This window comes from Zalophus californianus, chromosome 9 (assembly GCF_009762305.2).
Source record: "Zalophus californianus isolate mZalCal1 chromosome 9, mZalCal1.pri.v2, whole genome shotgun sequence".
NCBI lineage: Eukaryota > Metazoa > Chordata > Mammalia > Carnivora > Otariidae > Zalophus > Zalophus californianus.
Window position 1 is genome coordinate 84,165,796 of NC_045603.1, and position 25,978 is coordinate 84,191,773.

General features: G+C 39.2%; 1 protein-coding gene across 1 annotated transcript in view; it reads left to right on the plus strand.

Annotated features, from left to right (window-relative positions):
* Positions 1-25,978, plus strand: part of ST8SIA1 (ST8 alpha-N-acetyl-neuraminide alpha-2,8-sialyltransferase 1) — a 143,298-nt gene that overhangs the window by 74,215 nt on the left and 43,105 nt on the right. Inside the window, exons 3-4 of the mRNA XM_027595294.2 lie at positions 14,663-14,772; positions 21,266-21,358. Of these exons, the coding sequence (XP_027451095.1) occupies positions 14,663-14,772; positions 21,266-21,358 (203 nt within the window). The remainder of the gene's footprint in view (positions 1-14,662; positions 14,773-21,265; positions 21,359-25,978) is intronic.

The following is a 25,978-nucleotide window of genomic DNA, read 5'->3' on the forward strand; positions in this document are numbered from 1 at the left end:
AATAAACAGAGATAAGAGTGTGAGTGGAGAATTCAGAGGCTATAAAATTAAGCTGATTCGAGGCTTATATGTGCAAGTCGTGGGAGATGATTGAGGGAGCGATGTAGGGAAGAGAGGAATGCTCTAGGAACAACTTCTTTTCCTTTTTCTCACAAGAAAGAATGACAGATACTTTTTGTTTTTGAGGGAGAGAGAGACAGAAACAGAGTGCACACATGGGCAGGGATGAGGGAAGGGGCAGAGAGAGAGCCCAACGCGGGCTTGATCTTGCCACCCTGAGATCATGACCTGTGCATAAATCAAGAGTTAGTCACTTAACTGACTGAGCCACCCAGGCGCCCTGACAGATACTTTTTTATTGTTATGTTAATCACTGCACATTACATCATTAGTTTGTGATGTAGTGTTCCATGATTCATTGTTTGTGCATAACACCGAGTGCTCCACGCAGAACGTGCCCTCTTTAATACCCATCACCAGGCTAACCCATCCCCCCATCCCCCTCCCCTCTAGAACCCTCAGTTTGTTTTTCAGAGTCCATTGTCTGTCATGGTTCATCTCCCCCTTCGATTCACCCCCCTTCATTCTTCCCCTTCTGCTATCTTCTTTTTTTTTTTTTTAACATATATTGCATTTATTTGTTTCAGAGGTACAGATCTGTGATTCAACAGTCTTGCACAATTCACAGCGCTCACCATAGCACATACCCTCCCCAATGTCTATCACCCAGCCACCCCATCCCTCCCACCGCACCCCCACTCCAGCAACCCTCAGTTTGTTTCCTGAGATTAAGAATTCCTCATATCAGTGAGGTCATATGATACATGTCTTTCTCTGATTGACTTATTTCACTCAGCATAACACCCTCCAGTTCCATCCACGTCGTTGTCCATGGCAACATCTCATTCCTTTTGATGGCTGCGTAATATTCCATTGTGTATATATATACCACATCTTCTTTATCCATTCATCCCAACAGATACTTTTTTGTAAAGGGGGTTGGGGTGGGGAGAAAGCAGAAGGAGCCAGTTGTTCTCAAAGAAAATATTCTCTGCTTGATTTCTTCATTTTGTCATGGAATAGTTATATATGAGACAATACTAGGTTTGCTTTTTTAAGAAATTAATAATTTAATAGTTAATTAGCCAGCAATTGATCCTGGTACTGTTGTTAAGGTGCTCAGTCAGTTAAGTTGGATTAACATTTAACAATCTGCTGCATTACTGAGTAATTGCACCCTCTTTATGGTTGAAAACAAAATAGATGTCTTAATTCACTCCACATTTTAGTGCAACAGACATTAAGCTGGAGGTCAGGGGTTTTGCTCCAGTACTTCATAAAAGGCCTAGTATATGGTTGTTTGGAACCCAGTAAATACCTGCCAAATATCTTTAACTGAAATGTGCTTGATATTTGTAGTTCTTAATTTCCAGGTGGGGGAGAGTTTGATTAGATTAGTAGTTTTCTGCACCATCAATTTCCTTGGGGTGTCTAAGTGTCACTTTCAGAAATAAGAGGCACCAAGAGAGGTGCCCACCTGCACCTCAAAGAGCATCTTCTCTTTTGTTTTTCTATTTTTGTTTTTTAATGGAGATTTTCTGCATAAAATCTTATTTGAAAAACAACAGAAGACTTCCATTGTGAAACAAACAAAAGAACATCAACAATTATAAGTTTGAAAGTCTCTGAGGTACTGAAGAAATGATTTGATTCAATTTCACATGTATTTACAAGCTGTTGTGCACAGCTTTAACACATAATTCTCATGACTCATTGAGCATAAATGGATTCTTATGTTCCTCTGATCTGTTTCAGTTTTTGAGCAATCCTTGAACTTGTAGAAGATCTTATTGGACATAATACCTGCAGACACTTCATGGTTCTTAAGGGTGAAAAATGACTTGGTAGGTAGATAATAGGGTAGGGAGAGTGGGGGGAGGTAGGGGAGGAGACATTGTAGCAGCCTCAACAAATGTAGGGAGACAAGAAATTCAGGCTGTTTTGGAGGAGAAGCACAGTAAATAAAATGGTGTGGAGGGAATATGGAGTGTGAGCATAAGTGATGTGGTATGAAACAAGAAAGAACAAGGAGTTTGGGGTGTTGGGTTCTGAGTGCCTCAATGAAGATCTCAAATGTTTTTTGTCTATGGATGGTGGGGCAAGAATGGGACATTTTGTACATTTTTTGTAGGGGAGTGACTTGCACTAGATTTTGTTTATTTAAAGATTTATTGAGGGATAAGCAATATAGAAAGAACTGTGCATATTGAATGTGTGTAATTTTATGTGTTTGGACAATATGTAAACACTTGTGATAGCATCACTTTTGTTTTGGAAGAAAAATTAGTACATGAGAGTGAAGGATAGATAGTGGGCAAGAACTAGAATCCGACAATCGTGGTAAGCCATTACAAAATTTTTGCAATGAGGTGAGGCGCCAGGGTGGCTCAGTGGGTTAGGCTTCTGACTCTTGGTTTTGGCTCAGGTCATGCTCTCATGGGTTATGATCTCATGGGTCATGGGATTGAGCCCTGCCTCGGGCTCTGCACTCAGCAGGGAGTCTGCCCCTGCCCCCATGTACACATGCTCTCTCTCAGTCTCTCTCTCAAATAAAATAAATCTTTAAAAAAGTTTTGCAATGAGGATGGAAAGAGGAGAGTAGAAGAACCTCTGCAGAGGTAGGTGATAGGGTGATATTGAGAGAAAATGACTCCAAGATTTCTAGGCTGTGTTGCTGAGAAAATACCGGTCCATTAAAAATAAGGTAATAGTATTGATCACTTACTTTGTGCCGCATGGAGCTCATTTAATCCTCACAACTGTCTGAGGTGGGTACAAATGAGAACACTAAGGCACTGAGGTTAAATAAGTCGCCAGTGGTCATAGAAGAAACGTTAAGTCAGGACTCAGATATGGTCAGGCAGGGCTCAAGGGCAATGCTTCTCAATAGGAAGATGCACTGTATTTGCAGAGTAAGATTCTTGCGGTGGTACTTCTACCTCCGGAGTTGAGACTGCGAAGTCTAGCAATGAATGGCATGAACTTGATTCCTGCTGCTGCCGCCGCCATTTTGTGCTCTACTACTAAGAATCACTGGAGGCTACCTTTGAAATGTTGTGCGTACCCTTCATAGTCCTTTCCTTTCCACCATGAAAAGTCTCCCCTGTTTGAGAACTTTTGAAATGCAGCCAGCCTCTGGCCTAAAGTAGAGGTACGGGCCTTCCTTGCTGCTTTGGCATTCATGGGTCAGAAACAATGTCTAACAAATTTCAGTTAACTGGGAATTGATTATGAAACATTTGATGAATCTGCTTAATGGTCCCATGAACTGATGTAATATTTGGCTTCTAAGGGTTGTGTCCCAACTATAGATTATATGTGAAAAATACATAATACTCCTTGGAATGCTTATGTATTATTTTTTATAATGGATTAAATCAAACATTTTAATGGAGAAATAGTACCCAACACATAACTATATCACATTATTCAATTTCCAGAGATGCATCCTGTGTAGAAAGAATATTAATAATGAGTTTATCTTTTTTAAATCACAATTTTATTAGTGGAATGGGGAATACAAATCTTAGCATCAGCTTTCTAGAAATTCACTTTCATATAATTGAAGGACAGTGAAACTTCTTTGAATGGTATGGATGTGCAAATATTCTATAATTAGTACTTATATATCCCCAGGAAAAGTTTTGGGTAATGTTTTTTAAGGGTTCAATAATTAAATATCTGTAATAAGAAGAATTAGTCTCTGAAATAAATTAATTACTAGATATTTTCATCATAAAAATGCTTACGCATGCAAAGTAAGAAAACAGCAGAAATTGTAATTTGGATTTCCAAGGGGCTAGTTAAATGACTGAAAAAGCAAATACATATTTGCTTATTTACCAGAAAGGACCAAAGCTGCTTTTGATTCAGCTACATCTTGTCATTATTTTGCCTGTTAGCTGGATGCCATACTTACTAGGAATTTGCTTGGGTTGTCAATCCTTAGTTGAAATAATAAAGTGGGGTACAGAGATAAAGAGATGTGCATCTGAAGAATATTGTTGGAGGGTTGGGGGCTTAATTGATGCACTGGTTAGAATGTAGTTAGATCCTTGAGCGGACAGTGCAATTAAATATGTCAAGGAGGGCATAATTAGATGGGTGGCTGAATGGTGTAATTACATTCATAAGAGGGGGGCTGTAATTAGATGTAAGACAGGGGGTGTATTTAGATGCCTCAGTCGAGGATATAATTAACATGTGGGTGAGAAATTAAATTATGTGTGTGGGTGAAGCATAATTATGTGTGGGAGTCCATGTGGATATGTGGGTGAAGGTACATAGAAATGAATGGGTTGGACTATAATTAGAAGTACAAGTTCATATTCCTGTGGACAAAAACTTGAGATTTTCATCAATAAGGGCAAGCATATGTTTTGACATCATGAGTAATAGTCACTGGCATATATAGCGACAGCCTTTCAAGCCACTTCAAGGGTTGCAAATCAAAAGCTCTGCTTTTCTGTTAAGATTTGAGACCCACATCTAACATTGATAGTGATTCCTCTTCTTAATAATGGCACTTGGTAGTGTTCTGAATACTGAGTGGTCTGGTGATTTTTCTAGCTTTAAAACATAACTGCGTGACATGGAAGACTTGTTCCCCTTCCTATCAAAGAGAGCTGTTTGGAGGGAGTAGTTGGGCGAAACAAACAGACAAACAAAGAGTTTTCCTTTGAATTGTGAAGCGTGAAAATAAAAGTCCAACTTTTTTAGCTAAAAGAATATCAGCATAAAGTTCCATGTGTAACAAAATAAGGAAAATTTGGCTTGATAGCTTCACTTATTTTTTTAGTTATAAAATAATATTTATTTAGAAATATTTATGGCATGCTCCCTTTCTTCTCCCCTCACCCCCCAATATGAAAACAACCAAGCAAGGAATGTAGGTTACAGGTGAAACAGGAACAGAAGTGGTAGAAGGAGGCTAGAGAAAGAAGAATCTAGAGCAAGGTAGATGCAAAAGTTATTTGGTGCATCTGGAAACTTATATTGAAGCAGTGAGAGTTATGATTGTTGTCATTAACACTGAGTTTATCTTTTTTATCTAATATATCTGAGATATATTAAGTTTAAAACAGTGGACTATTTTGTTGCCATCTTCAAAAGCAAGAGTATTTAAAAATACTACTTTGTTGCTTAGATAAATTCTTGAAATTAAAGATATTTCACTGGCTATTAGTTTGCTTAATCTGATTCAATCTATTACTCAATTCTCATGTCTAGGCACTGCAGAACCTCCTCTTGTTTGTTCAGAGCTTAGATTGTTTCTGGCCGAGCTCCACTATGGATAGAATTGTCAACCTTAAGGGGTGCCTGGGTGGCTCAGTCAGTTAAGCGTCTGCCTTCGGCTCAGGTCATGATCCCAGGGTCCTGGGATCGAGCCCCGCATCGAGCCCCGCATCAGGCTCCCTGCTCGGCGGGAAGCCTGCTTCTCCTTCTCCCACTCCCCCTGCTTGTATTCCCTTTCTCACTGTCAAATAAATAAATAAAATCTTAAAAAAAAAAAAAAAAAGAATTGTCAACCTTGAAAATAAAGAGCCAGTTATTTTACCAGGAAAATGAGTTTATTTAGGAATAGCAGAGCACTTGCAATTTGGGACATGCAAACTGTAATCAACCGTAGACAAGTCTGGAGAACAAAGGAGAGGGGGGTTTGCTTTTAGAGAGGAAAGGAAGGAGTTGAGAGGGGTGGTTCTGAATAAAAATTCATTGGAGGAAAGCAAGAGTTCAGGTTTGTGGTGACTTCTCATTGTCTGGGCTGTTGCTGGGCTAGGACAAAATCTTCTTTTTCCTCCTGCTGGGGGAGGAAAATAAGCTTCCTCCTGCCCAGGTAGGTAAAGTATGCTGCAAGTAGTGGTACAGGCTTGAGACCCCTTCTTCAGGACTTCTCAACTCCATTTTGAATGAGGTTTTCCTTTACTCATTTTCACAGAATCCAAGTGGGTCACCTCTGGGATTTTAAACTTTTTGGCTTCCTTGTACTCCCAGAAGCCTAGATATAAGATTAGGTTTTTTGTTTTGTTTTGTTTTGTTTTTTATAACTTGGATGTAGGGACGTTACAGCCTGCCCCCAATATCTGGTTTTGCCCTATAGTGGTTCTATAGAACATTTTTTATTCTTCAGTTTTTATTTCACATCAATGCATGATGCTAATTTTTTACATTTTAGACATGCCTTAAAGACTATTGTAAATTAATTTGTATCAGAGATGTTTTTACTAAAGTGTTGTGTATTCCTGTAAAAGTAGTTACTGCAGCATTGTTTAATCCAGTTCTCTATCTACTAAGTGGTTGACATTTTTTCTTTTCTCCATGTGCCTCCTCCCCTTCCCGCAGGACAAGCTCAGACTCTAAAAGGGTTAGTGATTGACGGTGGTTAACTCACTTCCTCGTAGAGATAGTGTAATTATCATTCAAGACATCTAGTTCTGTCTATGGGATAGAAGATGGGTAGGCACAGAGTGTCCTCATGTTAGTAATTGAAGTCACTGGCCCTTAGTGCTTTGTTGTCTTGTGTGATTGCACATGAAGAGGAAGAAGTGAGGCATCTTGCTTTGGAAATGACTTTGGTAAATAATGCTTCATTCACTTAATTATAAAAACCATTTTGGGATGCTCTAGAGCTATTTACATAAGGCACAAAAACCATGGCTTAGATTCTTCAGATTTTAATGGCATTCTTCCAGAAGTCATATTGTAAGCCAGGAATAATTTATCAGGTGGCATTTGTAATTTGCTTCTGAAAAAGTCTTGTAGCCTGTCTTCACCTTCATTTATGCCATAAAACATTAAAGACCCTAATTTTTGTGTTTTTTCTTTCAACTTTCCTAAGATTGTTTAATAGACCAGAAATCTCAGCTACTTTTCTTATGCCTAAAAACTTGAGATCCCAGGTCTCAGGGTCACTTCGTCATAGAGATGTCCTATATAGCACTCTGTACTTTCCTATTATATTTATTAAATTGTTTTTCCTGTTAACATGTTAGCTCCATGAATGGGGTACATGTCCATTTTGTTCACCAGCATATTCTCAGTATACACAGCAGCTTCTGGTCCATCAGAGGTGCTCAACAAATAGTTGTTGAATGAAAAGGTAAGTTGGACATCAGGCTATTTAAGAAGAGACCCAAGCAATGTAGGCCATGGGCCATGATAAGGATAAAGGGATAACTCAAAAAACAAAATTGGCGATGGCTTTATTTATTGGCTCTTATTTAGAGAGTGGCAGGGCTCATGTCTGTTCTTGCAGTTTGGAGATTAAAATATATATCCATTGTGACACTAAGAAAATTCCACTTTAGGGGTGCCTGGGTGGCTCAGTCGTTAAGTGTCTGCTCGATCACGAGCCCCGCATTGAGCTCCCTGCTTGGCGGGAAGCCTGCTTCTCCCTCTCCCACTCTCCATGCTTGTGTTCCTGCTCTCGCTGTGTCTCTCTCTCTGTCACATAAATAAATAAAATCTTTAAAAAAAAAAAATTCCACTTTAGGTAAGGTACTGGTGAAAACAGATTAGATGTTCGACAAAAATCTGATTAAATAATTAACATATTAAACAAATAGTCGATTATCTGCTCTGTGCTTACTTGGGATATAGAGTGTTGAGCAAAAAAGATAGGCTCCTTGCAATGATTCACACAAAAAAATGTACATTTAAAAATTCATTAAATTCGGGTACCTGGCTGGTTCAGTTGGTTAAGCGACTACCTTTGGCTCAGGTCATGATCCCCGGTCCTGGAATTGAGTCCTGCATCAGGCTCCCTGTTCAGCAGGGAATCTGCTTCTCCCTCTGACCCTACCCCCTCTTGTGCTCTCTCTCAAATAAATAAATAAAATCTTTAGAAAAAGTTCATTAAATTCATTGATTCATAGAAGTAGTTGATGTATCCTCAAAGGCCAATGATAAGAAATATTTTGTTCAAGATCAATATAATTCTTTGAAGTTGAAAGTATCTCACCCAAAGATAAACTACATATTATAGTAGTCTAGCAATATACAGATACATTTTTTCCTAGAGAATTAAATTTTTTAGTATATAGTAATGTACTAATGCCATATATAGGACTTCAGAGTTTCTGATGATGTTCAGTGCATCACCTTATTTTAATTCTCATAATCATACTGGAAGACAGATGGGATAGTTATTATCATGCCTGACTTCCTGTGAGGCACTGAGAGTTTGAGGGGACTGGCAATCCAGAATATGAATACCAGATGGTTAATATAATATAGTCATTAAGAAGATGGCCATTAGGGCGCCTGGGTGGCTCAGTTGGTTAAGCGACTGCCTTCGGCTCCGATCATGATCCTAGAGTCCCGGGATCGAGTCCCGCATCAGGCTCCCTGCTCGGTGGGGAGTCTGCTTCTCCCTCTGACCCTCCCCCCTCTCATGTGCTCTCTCTCTCTCATTCTCTCTCTCAAATAAATGAATAAAATCTTAAAAAAAAAATCTAGAATCTTAAAAAAAAAAAGAAGATGGCCATTAATAGATGGGACAGTGATAGGCAAAAATATATGGACAAAGATCCGTCAGGTGAATTAGTGGTCCAGCAATATTTTGAGCTCATCCATATGGTTGATCTGCCTAATTCATTCTTTAATTTAGAGAATATTTGTTTGTTGTTTGTTTTTTTTTTTTAATTGAAGTACAGTTGACACACAGTGTTACATTAGTTTTAGGTGTACAACATAGTGATTCCACAAATCCGTCCATTATGCTATATGCTCACCACAAGTATAGCTACCGTATGTCTGTCCCTATATAACGCTATTACAATACCATTGATTATATTCCCTATCTTGTACCTTTTATTCCCATAACTTGATCATTCCATTACTGGGAGCCTGTATCTCCCAGTCCCGTTTACCTATTTTGCTTATTCTCCTGGCTTCCTTCCCTCTGGCAACCATCAGTTTGTTCTCTGTATTTATGTATCTGTTTTTGCTTTTTGTTTGTTTACTCATTTGTTTTGCTTTTTAGATTCCACGTATAAATGAAATCATATGGTATTTGTCTTTCTCTGTCTAACTTATTTTCACTTAGCATAATACCCTTTAGGTCCATCCATGTCACAAATGACAAGATCTTATTTTTTTTTTATGGCTGAGTAATATTATGTTGTGTGTGTATGTATAGATGTGTGTGTGTGTGTGTGTGTGTGTGTGTGTGTGTACCGTGACTTCTTATCCATTCATATACTGATGGACATAGAGTAGTATTTTTTAAGGTTAGCAGGAGGAGTTTTATAGTATACTATATTCTCAGACCCAGTAGACATTTTCGGGCAGGGATGCAAGGAGATACATTTGAAAGGAAAGGATGCAATGCCTTAATAAAAAAATACTCTTTGCCAAAATAATAATATTCATGTGGAAACAGATGACCAAAAGTTCTTTCTAGGTACTGTACCCCAGAAGGAGAACATTGCATTCACATATTCTGGTAGGCACTGACCATTGCCCAGCTGAGATATTCTGTATTTAAAATAGCACAATGACAGTATTATATCAATTAGTTAAAATTCCACAGTGTTTTCTCAGTTAAGTTTTTCCTCTCTGTAAAGCTTTGGTGAGATGTTATTGTGCCCAGAAGAGTGTGTACATAGGAACTTGAGAAATATTTATTGAAATGAAATTGCTTGTGTGAGGGCCAGCAGTTGACCAAATGGAGAAGTAGCAAGCAAATATTAACAGAAAAAAAGAAATGGCTTCCCCCATCCCTGGCCTTTAGTTCAAGAGCTTTAAAAAATTTTTTTTATAGTATATGAATATAATAGTTACATTTTACAATTGTTAAGGTAGAGTTAGACAAATCACTCTATTATCATGTTTCCCCAAAGCCATGGAATCTCAGTATTTTGCGGCTTGAACAAGTCAGTGAACTGTGCTAGAAGGAGGAAAGGGATGAAAGAAGGGAAAGAAGAAAGAAGAAGGGAAGGAACACCGTACCAGGAGCTCAAGGAGATGTATGTACAACATCTCATATAATCCCATATAATCCTGTGATACTAGCCCTCTTTAGAGACAGGAAGTGGAACACTGAGGGGTCAGACAGCCTGCCCTATAGTCCCACAGTCCTACAACCTGGAAGTTAGGAGGTAGGAGGCACCTAGCTTTTTTTCTTTTTTTAAGTTTTGTTTAATTATTATATATAGGGAGAGACTGCACATGAGTGGAGGGAGGGGCAGAAGGAGATGGGGAAGGAGAAAATCTCAAGCAGACTCCCTGCTGAGCACAGAGCCTGACACTGGGCTTGATTCCACAACCCGAGATCATGACCTGAGCCAAAATCAAGAGCCCATTGGCCAACCGACCGAGCCACCCCAGTGCCCCTGGAGACACCTGGCTTTATGTTACTGCTTCTACTTCCACCCTTTCCCAGATACGCTGCTTCTGTGCCCAGATTCTTGCCTGGAAGCCTGGGGTTGCTAGTCAGTCTGGTTCAAGAACTCTTTCTTTTCTCTTTTTTTTTAGATTTATTTATTTTAGTGGGGGAGGGGCACAGGAAGAGGGAGAGAATTCTCAAGTAGACTTCCTGCTGAACATGGAGCCCAACACGGGGCTCAGTCTCAATGATTTTAGAATCATGACCTGAGCCGAAACCAAGAGTTGGATGCTTAACCAACTGAGCTACCCAGGCACCCCTCAAGAACTCTGACAACAATGAGGGAGGGTTTAAGTTGGCTTTTACAAGACAAACTAAATATTATTATTATTATTGTTATTATTAATTATTATTATTATTTTATTATTGGGGGGAGGTAGAGAGAGAGGGAGAATCCCAAGCAGACTCTGTGCCCAGTGCAGAGGCCAGTGCAGGGCTTGATCTCACAACCCTGAGATCATGACCTGAGACAATATCAAGAGTCCTATGCTTAAATGACTGAGCCACCCAGGTGCCCCAACGCAAACTAAATATTAGTTGAGCATGAATGAGCCCACACTTTTAAAATAACTATATACAAATAGATATGCAAATAAACATGTATAACTCACTGAGCTCAGATCAGGCTTCTTTTTTTTTTTAAGATTTTATTTATTTATTTAACAGAGACACAATGAGAGAGGGAACACAAGCAGGGGGAGCGGGAGAGCAAGAAGCAGGCTTCCCGCTGAGCAGGGAGCCTGATGTGGGGCTCAATCCCAGGACCCTGGGATCATGACCTGAGCCAAAGGCAGATGCTTAACGACTGAGCCACTCAGGCGCCACTCAGATCAGGCTTCTGTCTATACTGTGAACCAAATCTATCCTTGTTAAGGTTACCAAGTAACCTTCATGTTGTTAAATCCAGGGGGCAATTTTTAGCTATTATTTTACTTTATTAATCTATTTATTATTGCAAATCTATTGTATTTGCTACTATTTTCCCCCTTCTTTTTTGAGAAACTTTTTTTTTAACTTGTCTTCCCAGACACCACACTTTCCTGTTTTTTTTTTTTTTTCTGCCATTTTATTGGCCACTCCTTAGTCTCCTTAGTGTCCTGACTTCTTGTTGGAGTGTCCCAGGATTCAAGTCTTTGACCTCTTCTCTTTTCTGTCTACACCCATTCACCATCTAGTCTCCTAACTTTAGTTCCCTAGTGTATGCTGATCACTCCCAGCTTTCTCCAGGAAAGACCAGTTCCCTGGATGTATTCTCATATTTCAGTTGCCTCCTTGACACTGCCATTTAAATGCCTAAAGGAGATGTCATACGTGACATATTTAAAATTGAACTCCAAATCATTTTCCCCAAAACCTGCTCCTCTGTAACCTATACCTCAGTAAATGGCAGGTCCATCTTTACAGCTGTTTTTGCCAAAACCCTTGGCAACATTCTTAATTCCTCTTTTTTCTCTTACTCTATTTCTATTACATCAGCAAATCCTTTTGCTTTTCCTTCAGAATATCTCCAGAATCTGCTCACTTCTCACCGTCCCCACTGCCATCACCCTCGTCCAAGCCACCAGAATCTCTAGTCCACTGTTACAGGAGACTCCTGACTGGTTCCTTTCTTTCTACCCATGACATCTTATAGCCTGTTCACACAGAGGCAGAGTGGTTGTTCCAAAATATGGCATAACGTCACTCCTTTGCTCTCTCTACCTTGACTTGATGTTCATCTTGGAACAAAACCCAAAGTCTCTATCATATCCTTCAAGGCCCTACAGAATCTGTTCTCCAGTCTCTCTGCCAGTTAACTCTCATTTTCTCTTCTACTTATCAATCCCCTGCTTACTCATCTCCAGACACAGTGGGGTCTTTGCTCTTCCTTTTGTACACCATGAATGTTCCTTCCTCAAGGTCAGCAACAGCAGTTCCCCCTGGATGTCCATAATGCCCACCACCTCATTTTCAAGGATTTGCTCACATGTCTCCTTTGAGGTCTTCCCCAGCCACCCTATTCGAATTGCAGTTCTTCAAAAGCCATTTCCTGATTGTTTCATGCCAATGATTTGTTTCTCTCCACAGGCATATCGCCATCTGACATACTGTTCTTTCCACTCATTTGTCTTTACTCATGAGAATGTAAGCTCCATAGGAACAGGGATTATTACATATGTCCCTGTCACCCAGAACAGTGCCTGGAACATAGTAGGCACTCAGTAAATACTTGTGGAATAAATGAATAGCTAATTTGAGCATATAAACTTAAATCTACATCTAACATAGATCTAACCAATGCATTTCTTTTTTTTTGCACTTCTATTTTTTTATATATAAATATATTTTCTTTTTTTAATTTAAATTCAATTAATTAATATATAATGTATTATTTGTTTCAGGGGTACAGGTCTGTGATTCATCAGTCTTATATAATACCCAGTGCTCATTATAACACATACCCTTCCCAATGTCCATCACCCTGTTCCCACATCCCGCCACCCCTTTCCCCTCCAGCAACCCTCAGTTTTGTCCTAAGATTAAGAATCTCTTATGATTGTGTCTCCCTCTCTGGTTTCGTCTTGTTTCATTTTTTCCTCTCTTCTCCTATGATCCTCTGCCTTGTTTTGGTAGATCTAATCAATGTATTTCTAATGTTGACTTCAAACCCTCCTTAGGACTGACTGAGGAAAATGCCACATATAACCCTGGATCAATCTGGACGTGTTAGAGTGCTGGCCTTTGCCTGTCTTTCTTCTCTCTGTCCCTCTCTGGAGTTCACTAGACTGTTCTTTGTTGCAGTCATGCAGGAAATTCTTAATTGTCTGCGGGTAAATGCTTAGTCTTTACCATTTAAGTACTGTATCTTTATCAACTATATTTTCATAGCACTGGCTGTTCCTTTTACATACTAGAAATAGAGGAAGTAAAATTTTTTCTTGTGCTGCATTAAGTGCTGACCTCAGCTCCTAGTGATCACACAGACTCTTGGAATTTTATTTTTCTGGTTTAATTACTTTGTGCCTATGTGAAGCTCTTATAGTATATATTCATGTATTCCATTTATTCTTCTGGTGTAATCCATATTGGCTTCAAATTCATGCAGAATGGCCTACTTAATATCAGAATGGTTATTTTATGTACCAGTTCTATAGATGTAAGTTCTTCCTCCAAAGAACTGCAACCAATATGTATTGTTTCAGCAAGCAGGAGATTCTGTACTTCATGGTTCTTGCTGACCCAGCTAAAAGACACTGAAGGACGCATTTCACTTCCAGGGGCTATTGCTAGGTTTTGATAGTCCCTGGTACTATAAATAGCACTTCAGGGAACACTCAGGTACACTGGACATTTTCTTTGCAGTTCAGTTCAATGTTTGCAGAAAGAAAGTCACATGCTGTCTGGTTTGCACAAGTCCCTTGCCCCTTACCGCCTCCCAAGTTCTAGACAGACCCACCCAGAGTGTACATTTTCTTATAAACACAGCATTTGCTTTCGGCATACTTTATGCCTTTGTTTATACTGCTTCTCTGCCTGGCAAAATCCTATTCATCCTTTAAGATTCATCTCGAGTGAGAAAGCTTTCCCTGAGTTGGCTTGGCAGAAATTTGCCCTTTTCCTCCTGTGTGGGATTCTCCACAGCACTTAGAGCATACGTCTTCTACAACAATTTCAGCATTACATAAGAGTCTGTTAGATAAGTTTCTATGTTCATAGTCCCCCTACATCCCAAACTGAGTCCTGAGGCCTGTGACTTTCTGTATCTTTTTTTATTTACCCCTAACAGCATAGGAAACACTCAGCCATTGTTTGTTGAGTGAATTGCAGTTTGTAGGAATGAATGAAATTGCATTCAGATAGGGAGATAGAATCCATTTGAGCTTGTTCCCAGTTTAATGCCTTTAAAACTAATCCTATGTTTAGTATGGATTTTTCTCTTTTCCCTAGCAGCCACTTTCTACAATGTACATGGTCAGTTTGATTCAAATATGTTATATTTAAATACACTTCAGGGAATTAATTTTTTTATTATTTATTTATTTATTTATTTATTTTAGTTTCAAAGGAACAGGATAGTTTATTCCTTACAAACTTCTTGGCATCTTTCTTTCTCCATGCTCTTTTGATCTGCCCAGTCTTCAATCAAATTCTTCCAACGGGTCTGCTGTAAACAATGATTTTGTGAGCGGTTGTGTGTTCTCTGCAGTGAAAACCCGCCTTGTTTTCTGTTGCTAGGCAACCCCATTCCAGCTGCCCTTGAAGAAATGCGCGGTGGTGGGAAATGGTGGGATTCTGAAGAAGAGTGGCTGTGGCCGTCAAATAGATGAAGCAAATTTTGTCATGCGGTAAGAGAGAGCACCCACAGCGCGGCCTCTGCCTTCTCTCCTTTTCCCTACCCCTTCCACAAGCCCTGGGGCCTTTCAAAGCTAGTCACTTGTGATTAATCAGTTGTAACTGCTCTTTAGCTTCTCTTCAAGTTCATATACAAGTGAGTGTAGGAGAGGGCCAGGGAGCAAGGGAACATGCCCAAGAAAGTACAAAACCAAGAAGGGCTCAGATGTCCTGGGGAGACTCAAAAGTAGAAACACTTAGATTTTGCTTTAGATTATATAGTTGGGTGATAAAAACTTCAAAGATTGTTTATAAATAAACGTTTTCATTTATTCATTTCGCTCTACACCCTTTTCATCTTTGTTTTTCACTAAAGCATTTGTGAGTAGCAAGTGGGATTTGAAGACAGATCTGATATGTGTATGGCTGGGACAACTGGAAGGCAGGTGGGGGCAGAACTTTTGAGCAGCGAGGAAGTTTGGTCAAAGGACTAAGCAGAGTGATGACATGTATGTCACTTGAAGGGGAACACAGGAGGCTTCTGCAGGGGTATGTAAAAAACAGCTAAGATGCATCCAGCCAGGGGTAGAGACCATCTACCTGTAGTGGCATCAACCTGCACTGTTGGGTGATTTTGACCAGAAGTGAAGACAGCAAGTGATTGGATTGACATGGGTTTGGGATTGTCTGGGTAAGAGAGAGGAAGGAGGGGAGTGACAACACGGAGAATCCTGGCTAGAGAGAGTATGAGGTGACATACCTTGAAGTCTGGGCTGGATAGGAAGTGGGCTCTGAGGGATATGAACAAGAGAGAAGGGCACCAAATGGGGCCCAAGGACGATGTGTTTTAGTCTGCTGCCTGCATCTGACCTGGGAGTGGTAGCCTGCTGGGAACTGTTTCTCTAATTGTTTCAAACCTGTGGGGCCCAGATACACAAGTTCCCCTTGGCCCAGAGACAGGTGTTTAAGGGGCATCCCTTGTGTGTTCTGAATGCACCTGCTGGTTTAGGCAGCATGGATCCACAGGAGAGTGCCAAACTGGGGCATGCCCTTCCACAGGCTTTGGCAGGGCAGATGAGTGCTAGGATGCTGGCACATAACACCTGCTGAGTTTGGCATTTTACATCTTTTAAAGGGGGGAATGGGAGCACCATTCCAGGGCAAGCAGCACCAGCAAGGTAGGAAAGTACAAAAATGATACCAGCACCTCCATCCCTGGAGAGAGTTCCAGCAGACCCTTGCCCTTCTGGCAGATGCTTTAAGATTGGCCAATGAATTTCTTTCATATGTGGTCTAGGTGCTTTTCAGCTTGCTGTTTTTGCACTGGGACCCAAGATAATGAGCCTGGGCATGAGCCCTTTTAAGATGGGAGTCTCCGTTTCCTACAGTCCTTTGGGTCTTCTAGGTATAAGCCATGCTGGTTTTCAAAGCCAGATGTTTCAGGGCCTGTCTCTCTGGTGCAGGTCCCAAGGGTTGGGGTACATGATGTGGGGATCAAATACCTTGCTCGTTAGGGATATGCTCCATATTTGTGAGATCCCTCCTACTTGTGGCTTGCCATGCCAGGAATAGTGTTTTTGACAAGACTATGTCTCTGCCTCTGCTACCTTTCTTGATTTGGTCCTTTTATCTTTTGTTGTGGAGTTGCTATTCAGCTTATTTTCAGGTCTTTTCCAGGGCGAATTATTCTATAAGTAGCTGTAGATTTGGTGTACCAACGGGAGGAGGTCAGTTCAGGGTCTTCCTATGCCACCATATTGAACCCCTGCAAAGAATAGGACCATTTTCATAATATATTTGTATTTTTTAAAAGCCTCACTTAAGGTTTACAATATGGGAGTAATTAAGTGTTTTTTTTTAAGATTTACCTGAGAAAATTCGGGTAGTATCATATGTTCAAGTTAAACATTTAGTGAGTACATATGATTAGAAAGCACGTAGTATGTCTGATCTTAGACTATAGGGTGCATGGAGAGTTACCGTGAGAGAACAGATCCAAAAATAGCCTTACCTGCACACAGTGATATACCACATTACAGTTCAAAATGTTTTTCAGTATTAGGATATAACAGTATTATAATTTTCTTTGCTTAGACATTTTTAAGTACATTTTCTTATCTTTTTTTTTAAGATTTTATTTACTTATTTTAGAGAGAGAGAGCATGAGCAGGGGGGAAGAGGGGGTAGAGGAACAGGGAGAAGCAGACTCTGGATGAGCAGGGAGCCCGACGCAGGGCTCGATCCCAGGGCCCTAGGATCATGACCTGAGCTGAAGCCAAATGCTTAACCGATTGAACCACCACGCATCCCTCAAGTACATTTTCTAATGCTAAACATCTGTTTCTTGTTTTTCAAAGTAAACATTTGCTCTATAATCCAAAGTAACACTTTAAAAAATAATTATTATTGAATACCATTTATCTGGAAGGTCTGCAAGACAAAGGTAACATGCTTGCATCTTGGAGATGATTTGGGTGGCTGAGGGATACAAGTGAGGGCAACATCATTTTGGTGCGGTAGAATTATTCTCAAATGTGTGTTTTACATACTTAAATATGTGTAACACTTTTAAAGTTTTTATTTAAATTCCAGTTAGTTAACATGCAGTGTAATACTAGTTTTAGGTGTGCAATATAGCCATTCAGCACTTCCAGAAACACCCGGTGCTCATCACAACAGGTTCACCCCTCAGTCTCCATCACCTATTCAACCCATTCCCCCCACCCGCCTGCCTCCTCTCTGGTAACCATCAGTTTATTCTCTATAGTTAAGAGTCTGTTTCCCAGTTTGCCTCTCTCTCTCTCTCTCTCTTTTTCCCTATGCTCATTTGTTTTGTCTTCTAAATTCCATATATGAGTGAAATCATATGGTATTTCTCTTTCTCTGATATATTTCACCTAGCACAATACTCTAGCTCCATCCATGTCACTGCAAATGGCAAGATTTTATTCTTTTTGATGGCTAAGTAATATTCCGTTGTCATGGAATGACACTTATCACTTCTTTAACACTTCTTTATCCATTATATATCAATTCTTTATCCATTCATCAATCAATGGACACTTGGGCTGCTTTCCTATTTTGGCTATTGTAAATAACGCTACTATAAACATCAGACTACATGTATCCTTTGAATTTGTGTTTTTGTGTTTTTTGGGTAAATACCTAGTAGTTCAATTGCTGGGTCGTAGGGTAGTTCTAGTTTTAACTTCTTTTTTTTTCTCAAAAAAATTTTAAAAGATTTATTTGAGAGAGAGTGAGAGAGAGAGCACAAACGGTGGGGGGAGGGGTAGAGGAAGAGGGAGAAGCAGACTCCCCGCTGAGAAGGGAGCTTGATGCAGGACTCGATCCCAGGACCCTGGGATCGTGACCTGAGCTGAATGCAGATGCTTAACCAACTAAGCCACCCAGGCACCCTATTTTTAACTTTTTAAGGAACCTCCACAAACTGTACCAGTTTGTATTCCTCCCAACAGTGCAAGAGGGTTCCCCTTTCTGCACATCCTCACCAATACCTGTTATTTCTTGTGTTGCTGATTTTAGCCATTCTGACAGGTGTGAGGTGATATCTCATTGTAGTTTTAATTTGTAGTTCCCTGATGATGAATGATATGCATAACATTTAAAAAGTAATTTTATGACTTTTTTCTATTTAAAGATTCCTCTTCACCAAGCCCATTCCCCTGCTACCTCTATGCCCCAATTCAAAGAATATTTATCTTTCATCAGTTCTGTGATCACATCTTTTAGGATCATGAGCACAGTTACTAACACACGTTAGCCATTAATATCTGTTAATTGTGCCAATGAGCGATAATGCAAAGTTTGAAACACTTTTACACAATTATGCCTTATTAGAAACAATTTGTATTAAATGTGCCTTTTATATAAATCTGTTATTATCAATTTAGGAATCGAGGAACTAAAATTACAGTGTGCTTTTTCTAAGAGCTACAAGGAAGTGTCATAGACATTTGCACTTGAAGAACTTAAGACAGATATTTACACCAAAATGCAGTATCATTATTTTCCAGAAATGCATTTATAAAATATTATCTTAATTACTTTAAGCATTTCCTTGTGTTGTAGGATTTGACAATCAGTATCCAGAAGTTTTTCTTGAGCTTTTACTGTAATAGAAGGTATGAAGGAACCCAGGCATATGAGCCATGGATCAACCTACAAGGAACACACAGAAAAACAAAGTATTTGTTCATTAAAACTGACATGTTTCATTAATGACAAAACAGGTTGACTGCACTCTCCAGCAGTATTGAGAGGTTACAGTTTTGGTATAATGTGTTTGATTCTTGAATGTTATGAAGGACCATCAAGATCAAAGCTTCCTTAAGACATAAATGCTCAAATTTTAGCTTATGTTTTATCCTGAAAGTCACCTTCATCTTTGCAAAGATCAGTTAAAATCACAAGACCATAGTCAGCACTCCTGCCACATGAGCCTGGTTGGTAATGCTGAAGCTCACTCCCTCACAAAGGTCTTCAGAAACTACCCGGGATATGGTGTGACCACGAGACTATAGACACCTCAAGAGGAGGCCCTGTGACTTGGCTCTCCCTGCTCCCCAGACCCTTACAGTGACCACTCAATGGGCACTCAGCAAAAGTCACCAACTTGCTGACTAAATAATCTGTGGGTAGCTGCCTGAAGATCCAGCATCTCTTTACTGTAGAGCAGATGAAAGGAAGATTCCAAATCAACTGAGACAAGTTCCACCCAAGATGCCCTGATGTGGTAGGAGTCACAGGACAAATACAAGACAACATCAAGGAACTTGAGCTGATCAGCTGAGTGGTGCACGGACAATTCCCTGTCCTGGGGAAATCTGCAGGGTAAATTTAATAGTTGAGGGATGGCAGAGACCTTAATGTTTATATCTCTTTACCTACAAATAAATGATGTTTTAGTTTAAGTAGTCAAGAGTTAGAGATGCTCTGATATGGTAGGAGTCAAGTTAGAGCTAGGGGTGGAGGGGAGAAATTAGGACAGAGTAATGAAAGAAAACCTAATGGGAACTACAGACTCATTTAGGGTCTTCATAAAAAGTGTATATTTGATTACAGATATATTTCTGATACACGATATTTTTGAGTTTTTACTATGTGTGAGGTATCGAGGTAGGGACTTTTTATACATTTCTTACTGTAATCCTTACAACAACCTCATTTAAGAAAAGTTATTATCCTCATTTTGTGTCATGGGGAAACCAAGGCCAGGCAGATGAATTAACTTGCCTGAAGTTCCAAGGGCAGAAAGCCATGGGATTTGGATTTGTAGTTGCCATATTTTCCATTGTAAACATTCATAAGACATTGTGGCCAAGGAAAGCAATCGGCTCTGGGGTGGTTGTGTGTGTGTGTGTGTGTGTGTGTGTGTGTGTGTGTGAGAGAGAGAGGGGAGTTACTTATTTTTTTTTTAAAGATTTTATTTATTTATTTATTTGAGAGAGAGAGAGAGAGGGAAACAGTATGAGAGGAGATAGGGTCAGAGGGAGAAGCAGGCTCCCCGCTGAGCTGGGAGCCTGATGTGGGACTCGATCCCAGGACTCCGGGATCATGACCTGAGCCGAAGGCAGTCGCTTAACCAACTGAGCCACCCAGGCGCCCCTAGGGGAGTTATTTTTGTCACCAGGAAAACATCACCTGTACTCTTTCCCTTGGCTGAACTGGGACAATGGACAATCAATGCATTTCTTTAGATAACAAATCATTGTGTTTCACCAGTATATTTCTTTCTTTTTTTTTTTTTAGAGGTTTTTTTTTTTTTAAGATTTTATTTATTTATTTATTTGAGAGAGAGAATGAGATAGAGAGCATGAGAGGGGAGAGGGTCAGAGGGAGAAGCAGACTCCCCACTGCGCAGGGAGCCCGATGCGGGACTCGATCCCGGGACTCCAGGATCATGACCTGAGCCGAAGGCAGTTGTTTAACCAACTGAGCCACCCAGGCGCCCTCACCAGTATATTTCAACCCATACATTGATCATGTACACAGAAGTTGGACATGCATTGATTTAGGAGGCAGAGTTTGCTCTGAATGTACTGTTATAATTTAGAATTTGGGAACAGAAAGAAAACCACAAGCAAATACAATTCTTCCCTGTGTCTTGAAGTTTCTGGGTATACAGAGAACACTGCAAGCCCTGTGTCCTTAGTGTACCACACCCTCCTGAGCTCTAGTTTCAAGCCTAATACTTCCTGTCCTACCACCCCCAAAATATTTTGAATGGAATAAATTCATTCTAGTTAATGTCTCCTTTTTAATAGATTACTTAACTCTCTAGTTGACATTTTCCTCTAAAACAGAACTCGTTTTTATGACTGTGTTTTGAAGATGGTTATAGTTAATCATCTAATGACTGTTAAAAGGGAGAGGTGATAAAAATGATTATTTGTGAATTGAGCTAGATCTAGTAAAATTCCTATTTGTCATGATAACTGACTTGATTTAAAAGTTTGTAAATCATTCTAAAATGTTTTGTTTCTCTAGATGCAATCTTCCTCCTTTGTCAAGTGAATACACTAAAGATGTTGGATCCAAAAGTCACTTAGTGACAGCTAACCCCAGCATAATTCGGCAAAGGTAAGAGTTTATGACTTCTGTTTGTGAGGAACTAAAGAGGAAGGGCTTTGAAGTATTTAACATCTTAAGGCAATGAACATAATTCAGTTTGAGAAACAAAGAAGAAAACCATCTGGACAGGCAGGAAGGATGAAGGAGGGAATTGTAAATAAACTTAGCAGGATTATGGGAATCTAAACACTGTTTTATGCTTCTTCTGGGATTCTGTTTCTTGCCTTTAGAGATGGTAGAAATAACATGAGAATCCATTGTTTTACTCAAAGAAGCAATACAATCATCTGCTTACTCATATCTACTACTTTCTAACGTGTTGGCTTTAGTCCCAACTCATTGATTGGCATTGATTGGTAAACTGAATTAATATTAGTTTTGTTAAAGAATAAAAAAATGAAATGACCCATCTACTGCATATATATGCATGAAAATAGCAAAATCGTCAGAATATACAGGAATGATATACAGGAAGGATGATATTACATTACCTTATATTGCGTTCAATCAGATTTGGGAAAGCAGATGGAAAATTCTTGCTCCCAAATCAATTCTGGAGATCTTAGACAGCTGCTGTGGAAGCTTTTGGGGGTTGGTCTCCAGTTGACAAAGCCCATCAGTAAACTGTGGGTTGTTTCTCCAAGGATTGCTCATTGTAGAGAATGACTCAATCTCTGTGAAAAGAGAAGTGAAACATTGCCTTACACTCTCCTGCATAGCTAGCAATTAAGACTGAAATACCCAGATGTTGTGGGCTCAGGCACTTGTCATCTAAGGGAATCTTATCCAAGTGACCAGCACATGTGTGTCACTTTATAAGCAATGTTGCACTACTCATTTTGGTTCATGAGTAGGCATTCCCATATAATAGATGTCTAGAAATACAACCAAACAGTTCTTAATTTTGGCAGATACTGTGAAATCACCTCTCCAAAATGTACCATTTACTTTCTCTTTTGTAAAGGATAAGACTGCCTGTTTCCCAATACTAAAAACAACATTATGTACTATTAATCTTTTAAATTTTTGGCAATTTGTTGGGGGAGAGATGATATATTATTTACTTAATATGCATTTCTTTTTTCTGAATACAGCAAGGGCTGAGTGAATATTGACTGTTAGTATTTTCTCTGTGAATTGCCTTCTTATATTTTTTTGCTCATTTTGTGCTGTTTTTCTTTTTTAAAAATATTTTCCTGTTGGTTTATAGGAACTGTTTATATTATAGATATGTTTGCTGTATATGTAGCAAATATTTTCTTCCAGCCTATCATTGATCTTTTAACTGATGTCCTTTTAAAATTTAATATGTTTTATGCAATGAAATTTGTTAGTCTTTTCCTTTATGGCTTCTTTAAAAAAAAACAATGTTTGGATGATCTTCCTTACCCACATTCCTTCCGTTGAAAAAATTATTGTCCTGTATTTTTCTAGTGCATTTATAGTTTCATTTTTCATGTTTAAGAAATTTAATCCAGGGGCGCTGGGGTTGCTCAGCTGGTTGAGCGTCCAACTCTTGATTTCAGCTCAGGTCATGATCTCGGGGTTGTGAGATTGAGCCCCACATCGGGCTCTGAGCTCAGCATGGAGTCTGCTTGAGATTCTCTCTCTCCCTCTGCCTCTACCCCACCCCCTGCTTGTACACACTCTCTCTCTCAAAATAAATCAATAAAATCTTTTTTTTAAAGATTTATTTTATTTTATTTATTTTAAAGACAAATGGAGTGACAGAGAGACACACAGTGAGAGAGGGAACACAGGCAGGGGGAATGGGAGAGGGAGAAGCAGGCTTCCTGCGGAGCAGGGAGCCCGATGCGGTGCTCGATCCCAGGACCCTGGGATCATGACCTGAGCAGAAGGCAGACGCTTAATGACTGAGCCACCCAGGCGCCCCATAAAATCTTTAAAGAAAATTATTTTAAAAATCCATTGTTATTTCCTTGATCATTTTTAAGTTATCTAATTTTTTTGGCGTAAGCTTAAATTGTCACCAAGTATGTACTTTCAGTGTATTCTATATTGTGCATATGCTTTAAATATATATTGCCAAAATCTCAAAAGTGCAGATTTAGCTCCTTGGATGTTACACGTCCTCAGTGTTCTTTGTCAAAGTAACTCGTAAGTTGAGCTTTCTGGCAGAAAAAGGCTGACCACCTTTTAATTCAAGTAAGTGTTAAAATCTGACCCATATAATCACCTTACTTCTGAATTCTAATTATTCAACATATAAGTAAGGTATGGGAGTTGCCAAGAGTTTATCCCCTGGATAAAATGAGGTATAACCTCTTTGTATTTCTTATAAGGATCTTTTTGCTTTTTCTCAAGGGACACTCCCTTAGACACTGTGTATCTTGGAAATGTTTTTTTGCTGGCTGGAGTGGTTTTTACACTCTGGGACAATGCGTCATTGTAACATTTGGGTGGTAGGAGGTATGCCTTTTGTGAAGTGGAGGAGGGAAAATTGTGGAAGTAGAGTCTGGAAAAGAGATAGTTGCCTTGACTGTCAGATTAGGCTTCAGCAAGTAAGTTTTAGAAAAGTATGTAAGTGGAAGTTGAGGATTTGGAAGTTTTGAGGGGAGAGGGAAATAACAATGGAAGCTTCATAAGGACAGTGTTGCCAAGGTGCTCATTCAACAATACTTTTTGAAATCTGCTCTGGGACAAGGAATACTAACTTGAATGAGACACAACTGAAGTTCACACCCTGAGGTTGCTCACAGTCAGCAGACATTCCCGTGGTCCTATTGAATGGTCTATACCAGGGTCTTGGGGGTTCCCTGCACCATTTCTGAAATTTATAGAAAAATTTCATACATGTGCATGTATTTTTTTTTTTTATCAGATTTTCCATGGGTTCCATTACCCACAACTGTTTAAAATTTACTGGCCGATCCTGAGTCATTCTATGGTAGCATGATGTAAAAATAGAGATGAGAGTTCTCAAAGCTTGCTTTCAAAGAGTTTTTCAGTAGAGTTGAAAACTCAGTTAGCCATTTGCCCATACCAGGAGTTCAGTATATATTGGAGCAAATGATTGTTAAAGATAAAAACTGAAACTTAATTGATTGTCCTATTGTGACATTAAGAATTCATTTTTATACTTTGAGGCCCCAACTTGGGAAATGATTATTTGCTGCCACTAGCAAAGAGCAGCAGGATCCTGAGTGTGTGTTTCCATGTAAGCATATTAGGGGTGTTAGTATAGGTGTGAGCAGCTTGGGGTCAAGACTCTTTCATCTGTATTCCTGAGACCCCAGCATGTTGTTTGGCATACAAGACGTGCAGACCAAATGTTTATGGAATGAATGAATAAGTGAATAAATATATTTTAAAATCTCCTTTAAACCAAATTTTACAAACCAAATTTGAATGATGTGGTTTGAATTGTCTTATAAAAGGAGATTTTTTTTTCCTTTGGTGTCAGTTAAAATATTTATGGTCTTAAGATGAGGAGATGACTTTTTTAGTAACAGATATTTCAAAATAGTATTAGTGGAATACTCAGGTGGGAAAACTTATTTACTCTTTTTTTTTTTTTTTAAGTTGACATGAATTAGGAAACAAAAATTTTTAGGACAAATGGAGTGTAAATCAATGGTGGAATTAACATTTTAAAATTTGTAAATGCATAACTTTTAATTCGTTAGGATGATATGAAACCCCAGTATTTATGTTGAGGTTCTTAATATCAAATAGGGCCTGGGTAATCTCTTCCCATACAATTGGAACAGCCTTCATCCAATGATTATCGCCTCTGATTTTGCTAAAGACAACTGGGACTTGTAGTGATATTAGCAGGGAGAACAATTATTTTATTTATGTACTTTAAAAAATAATTTGAGAATTTAGGAAAATAACTTTGGTCTAAAGAAGATTATAGCAGTTTCTCTTTAAAATTCTATATGACTCACGTCTCAGACTGTGTTCCTAAAACTTCTGTATCTGTTGTGCTGGATGACTTCTTTTTCTTTTCTCTCCAAACTCAGAGCAGCTTATCAGTGTTTACCTCAAGGCTTGGCATTCATTGATAGCCGTTCAGTCTAACGTCTGTCATGATATAAGAGAATTAAAAAGCAGATACTAAAACTGGAACTAGGGGGAGCAAGTAAAAGATGGGGAAGAGATGCCTCTAAAAAGGTACAGATCTTCATGAATTTGTGTCTGAGAGACAATATTACGTAGTGGTGAGGAACACAAGTTTGGCTTTAAACAGATTTGTGTTCAAATTCTGGTGCCAGTACTAATGTGCTTCTACTTACTGGCTGTGTAACATTAGTTTCTTAACCTCCCATCTGTCAAGTGAGAATAAAATTGCCTTGAGGTTTGCTGAGAAATATAAATGAGATAATATAACTGTCCAGTAGAAGCTGTTCTGACTGACATCCAGCATCGCTACTCGAGAGGATTCTCCTTTTGGAATACATTTTGTTCTTGGATAAAACATATTTTCAAATGTATTATTGGGCTTGTCAAATTAAGGGACTCTCCAAGGGTATCTTCACACTTCTCCCCCAAACTAAAAAAAAACCCTAAAAAACAGAAAATCAGGGAACTAAAGCCAACCGTGAGATATAAAACTTTGATCTCAATGCTAAGATCAGGAGACCAAATCCAGGACCTACCATACTA